At 40.8% G+C, this 13508-nt stretch overlaps 1 protein-coding gene across 1 annotated transcript in view; it reads left to right on the forward strand.

The window, feature by feature from the left end:
• Positions 1 to 13508, forward strand: part of LOC112144225 (nuclear receptor coactivator 2) — a gene marked incomplete in the record, with an annotated part of 91500 nt that overhangs the window by 70762 nt on the left and 7230 nt on the right. Inside the window, 11 exon segments of the mRNA XM_024268598.2 lie at positions 3196 to 3406; positions 3765 to 3971; positions 4052 to 4228; positions 4304 to 4409; positions 8044 to 8212; positions 8301 to 8612; positions 9750 to 9827; positions 9917 to 10334; positions 12520 to 12760; positions 12850 to 12994; positions 13071 to 13145. Of these exon segments, the coding sequence (XP_024124366.1) occupies positions 3196 to 3406; positions 3765 to 3971; positions 4052 to 4228; positions 4304 to 4409; positions 8044 to 8212; positions 8301 to 8612; positions 9750 to 9827; positions 9917 to 10334; positions 12520 to 12760; positions 12850 to 12994; positions 13071 to 13145 (2139 nt within the window).

Raw genomic sequence — 13508 nt, forward strand, 5'->3', positions numbered from 1 at the left:
TGGATGGGTGGGTGGACGGGTGGATGGACAGATGGATGGACGGACGGATGGATGGATGGATGGGTGGATGGACAGATGGATGGACGGACGGACGGATGGATGGATAAACATAATTTGTAAATTCCCTATATTTGACTATAAATAAATACCAACCACTGAAACGCCGGAGACATTATGTCACTCAGAAGTTTGTCTCAGTTGTTGTGGACACTTGTAAGTGAAACTGGCCAATCTTAGTATGAGTTAGACCACATGATTACAGCATAATTGAAGCAGTGACCGATCGCTGTGAAGTATAAACCAGGCATTAAACATGGAGGTTGTTTGCTATGAAATTTAAGCTACATGGTCCCGGGTGTAGACGGTAGAAGCTGTGATTTTCTAAAAATCTAAAGAACTTACATTTAACTAAAGCCCATTTCAGATCTATAAATGTTTGTAATTTTGTGTGTAAGTTTTGTTCTGACAGGTTTTGTGTTTGCTCAGCAGGCAAGCTTTGTTGGTGTGGTTTTGCGCAAACATAGGTGTGTTTGTGTGCATTTGTTGAAATGTGTGTGCATAAACATGTGGACTGAGAATCAGCTGAATGTGTGGAAGTTCTCATCCACGTTAACAGAGGAGAGGAAATTAAGGAGCACAGATGTGGAAAAAGTACTTTTCACATAATAAAAAGCAAAGTATCCGCAGTTATTTTACTTTGCTTATCTACAGCAGGGTAGATTAGCAAAGCTGAAGATGGCCTGAAGAGACAGCAGAGGAGGCCGACGTGCACTTTTGAGGTTGAAAGGAGCTCTTTTGCTGCTGCTTGTTGGTTTTTGACCCGCTGACTAGAGATGAACGATATATAGGATCAGTATCGATATCTGCTGATATTTACATAATCTGAGTTTATCGGTATCAGACGGATACTGAAAAACAAAATCCATCGATTTTGTTTTCAGATACACTGTATTTTTGACATCATGGATACTTGTTCCTATTAGATCCTTGGAACTGGGAAGCTTATGCTTACAGTCATAGTCAGTAATTGTTCTGACTGTTTTCATGTGTATTTTATATTTGATAGGGATATGTGTTGTTCCTAATGGATCCCTGATAATGGAAAGTTTATGATTTACAGCTGTGTCTAAATGTTTTCAGGTATATTTTCAAAGTTTTAAGGTGACACTTGTTACTATAAAATCCCTTTGCTGTATGTTAAAAAGGGTCAAGTATAATGTGATTGTGTAGTGAAAGAAAAGTTCAATTCAACTCACTTTTATTTATATAGCCCAATATCACAAAGAAAATGTACCTCATTGGGCTTCATGCTGGTAATTTTACAGATGCAGAAAATGGGTCATAAAATATAAACAATAGCTGAAAACCAAACAGACTAAAATAAAACTGATTATCCATGCCCTTAGACCCACAAGAAGTTGTGCATTTCTTAAAAAGAAACAAAAATCAAATCTAAGCTTGATATTATTGTAGAAACTTAAATATCGACTATCGGCCATAGTTTTATAGGAAATACCAGTATCAGTATCAGCTGGAAAAAAATAATAGTGGCCCTTCTCTAATGCTTTTAATCTTCTGTTTTCTTCTGTTTTTGTTTTGTGTTTAGTTTAAAACTCCTAACAATCTCTTTTAAAAAGTTTCATTTTTAAGACAAACTATGAAGGTAAATGTCTTTGTTCTTAGACATTTACTCTATTTAACCACAGGAAAGAAAATATGCAATAAATATGATATAAACTATAAACATTTTTGATTATTTTGCAGCTTAGAACAAATATTTACTGATTTTGATGACAAAACTTCTGGACTCAGCATATTTATAATTATATTGTTTTTTGTTCTCTTCGGTTTCTAAAAAATTAACAGTTTAATATTCTAGTGTACATTATGTACTGATTTGTCATTTCAGAATAATAGGTTTTTGTATTACTTTATGATTATTAGGAAAAATTATAAAATATTTCAAAAGTACAATTCACAAGCAGGTAAAATCTTCAGTGAGTTTGTCATTAGATACAGATACATTAAAAATTGAATTTTAATAAAAAATATATCTATAATTATTGTTAGATTAAACTTAAAGTTACACTAATACAAATAATCTTTGTTTTTTTGTTTGGCACTTTTCTTGAAACCCAAGGACGCTGTACAAAACATAAGATGCAGAGCTAAAAACACAGCAACAATAAAAAACAGGTAGTTAAAAACCTGCAGTAAATTATCTACGGTTGTAAAATAGGACAAAACCGGCCAAAAGCATCAAATAAAAAAGTAAGGTAAAGTAGGCCAAAGTTAGAAATCACTTTGGATTAAAAACCAACATATGAAAAGCATCTTGTGTTTTACATAACAAGCAATTGGATTAAGGTGAAGTTCTGCAAACAAACATAAAAAAGTTTTATTTTGTAAATTCTGAAATAGTCATTTTCTTTATAACTTTCTGCTTCTGGTTGTCAGTAGAGTGTGAACGGCGACCTATTAAAATTAAAGAGCTTTTTTCCACATTGTGTCACACTTGTTCATTGAAACCTGTTGGGAGACACTTTTACTGTTTGTCTTGAAGCAGATAGAAAAAAAATGTTAACACAAATTCAGTCAAACCTGTTGAGAGTTTTTGTCGCATCAAGTGGCAAAACACGAAGTCTTGAACGCGGACAGAAGACGCAACATCAGTGCTTGATATTCACAAAGTTTAGGTTTATTTTGTTGTTTACAACAAAATTCCAGCATTTAAATCCAAATTCCCGGCTTCTTTTCCTCACCTTTTCTTTGAATGTGTGGCTGCTCTGCACAGAGCTGCCACTGTGTCCTACTGTACATCACTCATGACCTCATTAGTGCTGGTTTATTTTTAGCTCCTCCTCTATTCATCAGCCAAATTGCCCTAGGAAACCATCTCCGTCAGCACTGTGTGTGTGTGTGTGCGTGGGGGTGTGTGCGCTCAGGGGAGGGGGTTAAGTTACACTGCATTACCAATAGGGGTTTTTCATGCTTTTTCATGACTAGGTTTAGCATACTGTTTCTGTTTTAAACCCCCCAAAACAGGATTTGTGCAACTTTTTAAATACAAAAACTTTGTAAAGATGTGAAAATGTCCTTCACTGAAATCCAACATGAGAGGAATCTTTGACTTTTAAAAGTGAGGTTATTTTTCTAGTTCTCCTACGTTAAACCTCTTGTTGTGGCTGATCTCAGACCAGCGAGCTGGAGGACCTGCTGGAGAACCTGCAGAGTGGAAACCAGCAGCAGCTGCTCCCCGCTCAGCCTCCATCCTCTTCATCGTCCTCCTCGGCGCCGCCTGGCTCCTCTGTGGACAAACAAACCATCATCAGTGACATCCTGCACATGACGGACAGCAGCAGCTCTCCGAGCCAGCACAGGGCCTACCCCCCCATGGCCAACACGAGTATGTTTGCAACTGTGTGATTGTCTTTAAGGGCGGGGCCCCTGGTTTGTCCCTTTGGTTTGGCCCTTTAATTGTTTTTTGAAACCAAGTTTTAATATACTTTCATTTTTTATTCAATTTAAATCCTGCAGATCATTTAAACATACAAAATATGTTAACTGACGTACCTTGATGTGATGGATCGTGTATTAAAGTCATAAAGATATATAGTGAGATCAGTTCTATTCCTTCATTTCCAGATTCTGACTCTAATTTTAGGTTAAAAGTGTTTCCATAGTTGAGATATGTAAAATGTCTGAGGTTCATTTGATCCCACTGGACGTTGTTCTCTCTATAAAAAGTAAACGTTTGATTCCAGCGGGCTTCAGTGGGGTCAGGCCCGGTCAGTGTCCGGTCAGGAGCTTGTCTATGGACGGCAGCATGGGCCCCAGCCCCGCCAGGCCCTTCACCCCCCAGCACAGGAACAGCGGGCCCTACTCCTTACTGCAGCAGCAGCAGCAGCAGCAGCAAGGCTTGATGGGTACACACGGCTGCATGCCTAACCAGGCTGCCATGACCAACACTGGTGAGGACCAAACTTTAGTGGAGATGATATAAAGTATGTCAAAAGATGACCAAATAGTGATGTTTTCTTCTTCTTACCAGGCATTCGGGGATCCATGCAGCAAGGCTGGGTCTCCCAGGCGCCCATAAGGGGCTCCACAGGACCCATGATGGGTCAGGGCCGCATGGTTCCCAACATGAACCCCTCACTTCCTGCTAGAGGAGGCAGTGGTCCCCCGGGTTCCAGAGCCATGGTCAACATGCAGATGATGGCCAACGGTTCGTTTCTCAAACGGCTTTCGACAGCTCCTGTAAAAACCTCGCAGTGATTATTGTAACTTCAATCCCCTGCAGACATGGAGGTGCCCCCCCATTCCTACCATCCACAGCAGGCTCCGCCCAATCAGACCGCGCCGTGGCCAGACCGGATGATGATTGATCATTTTGGCAACCAGAGCAGGTACAGCATCATTTCTGAATGAGTGGGTTAATCATTGCTGGAAGTCTGAATTTGGGTCAAGTACCTCTTCTATCAAAGTTTAAGGTCCTCCAGTTGTTAGTCTTAATCAGAAACAGTTGGAGCCACTTTGGAGAGAAAAGGAACAGATTTAGGTCTTTTTTATTGCCTTTTATAGTATTGGATATTTTGGACTATAAGTCTCCCCAAAGTATAAATCACAGACACGAAAAAGAAATATTAAAGAAGAAAAAAAGTCAAATATAAGTTGAAGACCTTCATAAAACGATTTACAATTAAAACTGTGTTTCTAAGCATTTCTTAATTCAAATCGCATTGGAACAGAAAACCAGATGCTAGAAAATGCTCAGGCTAATGATGCAGTTACTAAAATGAGCGTGCCAAAGTCTCCATGCGCTCACCCTGGCGCACCCACGTTTAGGTGTGCGAGGCGTGATGAGCGTTGAACACGTGCGATTCTGACTCAAAACTGTACGACTGGATTGATCCAATATTGTTCAATTTTTTTTGTGCCGTTAATGTTAGCTTGGGGCTATAAGCTAGCATGTCAGTGCGCTAACAGAGCTGTCAGCGACAAGGGAGGGAAGGGGGGCGGGTTGCTCTGTGTCAACAGTAGTGCTGGGTATCGATAATAATTTGCAGATTTGATTCGATTCACCAGAGCCTGGATTGATTCAATTCAGATTTTTTTCAATTCTTTTGATTCTTCAATTCAATTTTGAGTTTAGTCAGTTTACACATTTATACACATTTGTTTAGAAATACATTACTAATCTACTACATGTTTTGAATATATTTATGTTAATCTGATCCAGTTCTCATACTGTAAATGTATCAGTGAAATAATGAGATTGTTAATATCATACAGTGTTACATGGATTCTCTAAAGGAGAAGTTCTAACTAAAATGTTCAGATCATTAACATTGGAAACATTGTTCTGCTTCTCCTGGAGGACGTTTCAGTTTGACCACTAGGTGGAGCTCATGCTATAGCAGTACACTTTTTTCAAGAAGAATAAGCAAAGAATGAGCACAAAATATGTGTTTTAGACCACAAATGGTTACTTTAAATAATATTTCCTTAAGAGTTTGGAAAATTCTCGCTTTTGAGATTATAAAGATGTTAATTTATTACAGTAATGTATGTTTAGGTCAACTGAGCCTTAGAATTAGCCATTCTATGGGAAATAACATTAAACATTAGCATCAAGCTAGCGGACTTTAGCTTTATGTGCTAAATTGCTTTATTTTTATGAATTAATTATTGATCTATTAAGCTAAGATCAATTCAAATCGATTAATCGATTTTCTTTCAACCTAGCACTAATCAACAGTCCCGCCCACAACTCAGAATTTTATTTCTAATGAGCTACTGCTGCTATGCATAAAATATGTCTCAAAAAACTACAATTTGGCTAAAAACTCCCCAGTCATAATTAGAAGATCACTGGGAATGATAGAAAAAAAACTCTGGTTGTAGTAGGAGTTTAACAATTACAGGCTGAATCTGTGCCGATTCACTACCATCAATATAATTAGCTTCATGAAACATTGAAGTAGTGTATTAGCACAACATATGAACACATATTCCAATAACCTTAGCAAAAAGAACATGTGAACAAGTCAACTAAACTCTTCATTTTAAATGGCTCCGTCAATGTTAGCCAGAGCTCTAGACTAACTTTGTACTGGTTTCATCGGTGCGCCTACCTTTCTTTCTTAGGTACACCAGTGCAAAAGTTTAGTGCACCGACCTTCTCGACCTCAGTGCATTTAACAGCACTTTTACATGGTCACTTTCCTTTTTATTTACTATCAATATCTGCATTAATACTTGAAAATGATGAACTTACAAACTGGTAAACATAAAGCCCGTAATTTATAACAGAGTTCAACAATAATGATAAACTACTGCATTTAAATAGTATAAATTAGTAAGAATGCGCAGTTTGAAAAAGCTTAAATTTGTGACAGCAAGAGAAATGGGTGGAGCCTAAATCTTCCTGCTCTGCTCCATTCTGAAGCATCCACACAGACATATAGATCCATGAACGTCTTTGTTTTCCTGGTCTGAGCTGGAATCTGGATCAGAACTGTACGTCTGGATAGAAATGATATTGATCACTGTCTTTGTTGCTCTGTAATGTTAGTTTGGGGGTGTGAGGGGCTGTAAGCTAGCAGCAGAGCAGTAAACGAGGATTTCATGAGATAACTGCGGGGTTACTTCACACCAACAGCCCCGCCTACAATTCAGAGGTGAATTTCTAATGAACTCCTGCCGCTCTGCAGAAACTATGTCTTAGAAAATGACATTTTTTTAGATTTTGGCTTGAAACATCAGAATCATAATGAAAAGACAACTTTAAAATGCTTTGAAAACAAATCAAATATAGTTGAAATGCTTCACAGAGCTGAAACTTAAAAAAACAAAAAAACTTTTAAAGGTTTTGTGATTAGTACGGAGTCATTCATTTTGATTTATGAAACATTTTCTTTTTCATTTTTTAGAACTGTTTCGTTTTTTTTGTAATTTTGTTTTTTCTAAAACTTGTTTTTTATTATTTGATTTTTGTTTTTGTCATTGAGATCTTTATGCTTCGCGTTGATAAATTTGTGATAAATTTATGATCTAACCTTTAGACCACTGATTCTGACGCGTGAAAAGCGGATTTTCTTTCCTGCTTTGCTCCGATATACATAATATTACTAACGTAGATGCTCATAATGAGAGCGCCTCAGCACAAAGCTGCTTTTCTCCGCAGCAGGATCCGCTGATAAACGTGGATTACACAAACACTTGACAACTGCACAGATCTGCTATCAGTCCGATACTCGTTACTGGGCTTCAGAATCCGCTGGAATTACGATCATCACGTTAACCGTAGATGAAAGAATGCAGCCTAAACACTGGAGCTGAAGCTCGGATGTTGAAGGGTTTGAACAGACTGTTTTCATCCGCTCCACCTGCCGCCAGCATCAGGCGCGTGTGCACAGGGTGCATGCGCACGGACCCCAACCGAACAACTCTGAAAGTGTCCGCTTGATGTGTGCCGACGCAGCCAGTGTGGAAGCTCCTTCAGATGCACATTCTGACAAAATAGTATTAATAATTATTGGAGGTTGTTACACCTGCACACACATGCAGGAAGGAGACTTTTGGAGTCGCAGAGATTATGTGTGTATTTCCTTCTCATCACAGAAGACTAAGTGCACCAGTGCGACCAAGAAATTTTTTTAGGTGCAACAATGAAAAATCTAGTCGCAAATACGACCAGATTGGTCGCACTCTAGAGCCCTGTTTGCACTTCTTCTCCTGCTTTGGTGTTGGTAGCAAATACTTACACAAGTTCAGTGCTCAATAGTGGTTGATAGGGAAAAATAACACAACACATAGGCCTATTTCTTGTCTTTATTTTCTTGTCTTTCTTACCTGAGTATAAAATGCACCCTGACCAAAGTATTTAAAAAAAACACCACCTATACTGCAAAAAATACAGTAGATGTTCTAAAAAAGTAAGATGAAAGCACATCATTTGTTATGATGCAAACCAAGTGGAAAGAGAAACTGAGCTCAAATCAAAGGTTCAGTTTGTTTACACCATATGTTGCATTCCAGGCCGCCGTACGTGGTTTCTCAGGAGGACGGCATTGGAAGCTGCGGGGCCGGTCCCGAGGGACAGACGGACGAAGGAGCTCTGCTCAACCAGCTGTGCTCCGTTCTGAAGGACTTTGAGGGTTTGGAGGAGATCGACAAGATGCTGGGGATCCCGACTCTGGCCGGCCAGGTGGGTCTCTTTGAAACCAGCTCCCCAAACCCGAGTGTCTGCCATCGCCGGTCCCCCATATGTGATTCCTCTCCGTTTCTCTCAACAGGGCCCTCTCTCAGAGCAGGACCAGTACCTGGCCTCCCCAGACCCGCCCACAAACCTGAAGCCCCCCCTCTACAGCCAGCACTACAGCGGGCAGCCGGGCTACGGCGGCATGCCGCCCGATGGCGGGTACCACGGCTCAGCCATGAGCGGCCACATTGGTCCTCAGAGGATGACGCCCACAGGATACCCCCCAATGATGAGGATGCCCAGCGGGGCGGGGCCCAGGCCCGCCAGCATGAGACCCGGGGGACCCACCCCAATCGTACCAACGCACCCCAACAGCCTGAGGCTCCAGCTGCAGCACCGGCTCCAGGTGAGCTTCTCCCATCAGCTGTGGCTCACCCGTGCGGCAAAAAGAGGTTCAGCCGAGTGTTTATAGAGCAAGTGTTGCTGAGTGGTCGGGACAGAGCTGAGGCGGGTGTCATTTAGGTTAAATATGGAGACAAGAAAAAAAAAGTTTAATCTTATTGGAGAAGTAAAATAAACTGAGAGAACATCTGATCTGAGCTAACATCTATGATCCCTCCTGTCTTTGCTGTTGGTACCAGTTTTTTTGAGAATAAGGAAACCTAAAAATCAAAGTGTTTCTACTTTTGGAGTAAATTATCAGATTCTTTTAAAGCCTTAAAAGTATACTGATGTGGAATTAAATGTAGGATAAAAATTCAGTGAAAAACCACCAAAGAATTTTCCAAATCCATTAAATATCTGGCTAAAATTTAATTACAATAAAATACATTTTTATGCTAAAGTTGATTAAATCAAAGTTTTGTTTTTTTTCTTCACAAGATGTGAAAATAACAAATGGTTTTAAAGCAAAAGAAATATCAATTTTATAAAAAATATATGGATGCTTGAATTGGTTTAGTTTTTATATTATATAAATATGTTTTTGTTTTAGTCAAACAATAATTGTGATATTCTCCAACCTCACTCCAACGTTAGACTTCATTATTATAAGATGCTGGTCTGAGGGGTTCACAGAGTTTAAACAGCAGCAGCAACAGCGGCGGCAGAAGAACAAACACGTTTCAGCTTTCAGGCTTAATCAGCGCTTCACCGCCGCTGAAAAACTTAGCGACAAACACACAACCTCCACACGCACGTAAACAAACTCCCCGGCAGGTTACTGCGTCTTCACGCGCCTGGATGTTAGGTTTCCTGACTGGGAGATGTCACAATATTGGATTCCTGTCAGCAGACTGTGTGCTCACAACACCTTGGGTTAATGCAGAGAGGATCTCTTCTTCTGTGGTGTTGGCTGCCCCCTGGTGGAGATGCTCAAAACAGCAACTGTTAGCATTGGTTTGGTCTACAAGTGGAGTAACATCAATGTTGTTTTTTAAAAAGTACTAAAAAATAAAGGTGATAGAACAACATGTTAATAGAAATACAAACTTAAATACAAGTAAATAAATAAAAGCCTAATTTTGGTCCACTTCCTATTTAGAATCGTCAACCAATGGTGAACCAGATGAGCGGAGTTTCCAATTTGAACCTACCTCTACGACCCAACCTCCCCACCCAGGTGAGCTGCTTGCATTCCTCCTCAGATTGACTTCTTTTGTCTGTCTACTGTAACACCTGACCCGCCTGCTGGTGCCTTCGGACCTGCAGGGAAATCTCAACGCTCAGATGTTGGCCCAGCGTCAGCGCGAGTACCTCAACAACCACCTGCGCCAGCGGCAGCAGCACGCGCACCAGCAGCGCGCCATGATGATGCGGACTCAGGGCATCAACCTCCCCCCCAACATGCCGGCAGGGGGCTCTGCGCCGCCCTCGATGCCCATGGGCGGCGCCAATGCACGTCTGTCGCAGGGTAACCTGCAGCAGTTCCAGTACCCGGCCTCCAGCTACGGTACAGGCCTGCCCTCTCCTCCACCTCCTCATCCCGGTTCCTCCAGCCCCTTCTCCTCCCCCCTGTCCCCCAGCCATCTCCTGGCAAGCCAGGGCATGATGGGAAATCTAAGCGGGCAGTACAGCAGTGTAATGAGCCCTCCAGCACAGCAAAGTGCCTTCCAGTTCAGCAGTCCAGGTATAAAGTGGAAGTGGTCGTGTGCTTCATGGAGCCCCTCACCTGCCCTCTCTCTCTCTGTCTCTCTGTCAGTCTGTCTGTTGGATTTCGACATTTCCTGTGACGCCATTTTGTGTTCTAATCAGCAGGTTCTGCTTTCAATATCTATATGTGCGTTTGCTTTTCTATCCATCTACCAATAACTGTATCTGAAAACTGGACAGAGTGAGTGTGACGTCCAAAAACGTCTTGCTTCCAGCTCCAAATTCAGTCGCCATTTTCCCCATATGGACGCTGCCGTGTTGGAACCAGGTGTTGTCAGTAAGCAGTGGGGATGCCACAGGGTTAAAACCATCGAACCAAATCATGTTCAAAGTGAACCGTTGCATCACTACTGCATACATTTGCATATGTTTACGTTAAAAGTGTCAAACACGTGTTTTGCTACATTTAATATATTGAATGTAGTTTTATTACATTACTCTGAGCGTGGCATGATATGTCCACACGGGTCTTGGAAACGCTCATTCAAGCAACCACTTCCAATGAAATGTTGGTGTAAATGCGCGTTTTGAGCTTCTACATTCAAAATTATTGCTTTTATTTGTTACCACCTACGTTTTTAAGTCTGTTTTCGGGCTCTATGTACAAAACACACCGACACTGAATGTGAAAGTTAAACCAGTTGAACTTTGACCAGTTAGGTGCTCGAATTCGGTAATGAGGAGTGACTAGCGTTTTTCTTTTTTTTTTTGAAAACACAACTACAACCACTTTCCAAGTTGATCATGAAGGAAAAATACGTAATTGGTGGAACTATAAGGCACCAAGTCTTTCATATTTGGGAATAGAGCTGTGAAAGGAAAAGTCTGGAGCAAAGTTTGTAAGATTTGCCCCGTTTCTATATTTCACACCAAACCTCTTCAAACTGTAGGTGCATGTGCTACTATTTGGTAGCAATAGTCTAGTGTGAACACTAGTGGTGTATATCATTCACATCTCGATACAAGGTCAACAAATCGATACATAAAGGGTTCAACAAACTTTTTGGTGGTAAGATACAGTCCAATTCTTTTACCAAAAACACTAAAGTCTAGATATTTCTTATTCATATGGCATTTACAGATATAAATAATAATGTATGACATTTGAAGGAGAAATGTATTCAGGTATTGACATGGAAGAAGCAAACTCATGATTGGACGTCTTTTTGTTTGTATCACATGTGCATATAAAGACAAAGATGGTAAAAAAAAAACAGAAAGGGAAACTGCAGTTAGCCAGGAATCCATTAGTTACGTCTTGATTGATTTTATACATTTTAATTAATACGATCTTGTTCATATCTGTGGTTTTCAAAGGATACTGCAGTTGCTCGACCAATTTTTGATACGTATTTTTTACATCCCTCACCGGTACGGCCGTTACTCCCACAGCCTGATGGATTTTTCAATATATAATATATATTATCTTTTACATTCCTAGTGAATTGCATTTTCTACAAGTAGGTACAAAACCCGCGTTCATGCGCATCACACACTCAGTGTGTACATATAAGCCAACTAAAATGTTTTTGTTCCGATACTTGCTTGATAGCAAATCAAACCAGTATTTGTCTGAATCTTTCGTTCTAGTTTTGTCGTTTTGTTGTAGTTTTTTTCAATACACAAATCACCAGAAAAAAGCTGTGATTCAAACATCGAGATTTGCACCGAATTGAGGGGAAACTGAATCGTTGCATCCTTAGGAAGCAGTCTTTGGTCGTTTCTATGGTAACCAGTGAGCTTGTTGGAAGGCCACCTAAAGCACGCTGCAGAGAATCTGTCAAACAATTTGAACGTTGGAGGTGGAGGCCAGCGGGCACCACATGCTTTGTGATTGGTCAGTTTATAACTTGCAAGAAAACAAAAAAAATTAAAAATTAGGATTAGAAAGAAGATGTTAACAAAAAAGGTATCGGAGCAAGAATGAGTATTATGTTTATTCTCTATCAAAGTCTATGGGATTTTGGCTTCTTGGCACCAGCTGGTACTTCCTTTTTCTAACTCTAAGGGGGAGGAGTCACTCAGTCCAGTTTTCATATACAGTCAATGGCATCTATACATTAAATTCTGTTCTGCTTTCAAGCTGTCGTGTCAAACGATGAATTTATTTTCCATCAGTTTTCCTCCTCGCTTCTCCAAATCGTATCTGCTTCTCCCTCCAGGAATGAACCAGCAGCAGCAACACCAGGACCAGGTTTCATGTTTCCCATGTGGACCAGCCACACCGCAGAGCCCCCTGCTGTCTCCCAGGATGGGGCAGGGTCAGAGCCCCATGCTGCAGCAGAACCAGGGACAAAACCCAGCCCAACTCCAGGCTCCAAACCAGGGAGGACCGCCCAGCTACCAGTCCACTGCAGACCTCAATGGATGGACTCAGCCTGCAAGCATCTCCACCAGCAACAGGTATGCCCTCCCTGACCCATTGTGATTTTTTTTGTCAATGATGATGTGCAAAATGGTACACTTTTTCATGGGTCTGCTCTTTTCCTCAGTGTGTATTCACAGCAGTCGCAGTACTCCACACAACCCAGCGGAGGAATGTACAGCAGCAGCAGCATCAGCCTTGGAGTTTCCATGGGCAGCGGTGGAGCCGGCATGAACCCCATGTCTGGACAGATGAGCTCCATGAACGAACAGGTGACCATAACACTTTTAATGCACATTCCTTCAGATCCTTCCATCACCGACACTTTCATTCTTGATGGTGAAACAGGTGAATGACGGCAGCCTGATCCTGGAACAGCTGGCAGGGATGGACATGCTGCCCCAAGAGAACGACGTCAATTCAGTGAGTTGACAAAACACACAACAGCATTCAAACCAGTGACTACAGTGTGTGTTTGGTTTTTACACACTGTACTGTAACACCTAAATTGTAAGGAGTGATTTTTGTGCCACCATATTGCAAGAAGAAGTCACAGTTTTTCAAATTCCAAACAAAATGTTTAGTGTTGAGAATAAAATGTCATAATTTGCAAATGAAAATACTTAATATTTGCTTTCAAAAAAATATTTTTGGGATTGTAGCACAAACTTTTTTAGATGTGTTGTCCGTCATCTCGCTTTCGCTCCACCTTTGATTTTGTGTTCATAAGTTTTGTTTTTTGTACTTGATTATCTGAAGTGGAGATGTTTTTTGCTACTTAATGTA

Source organism: Oryzias melastigma, linkage group LG17 (genome assembly GCF_002922805.2).
Source record: "Oryzias melastigma strain HK-1 linkage group LG17, ASM292280v2, whole genome shotgun sequence".
Lineage (NCBI taxonomy): Eukaryota > Metazoa > Chordata > Actinopteri > Beloniformes > Adrianichthyidae > Oryzias > Oryzias melastigma.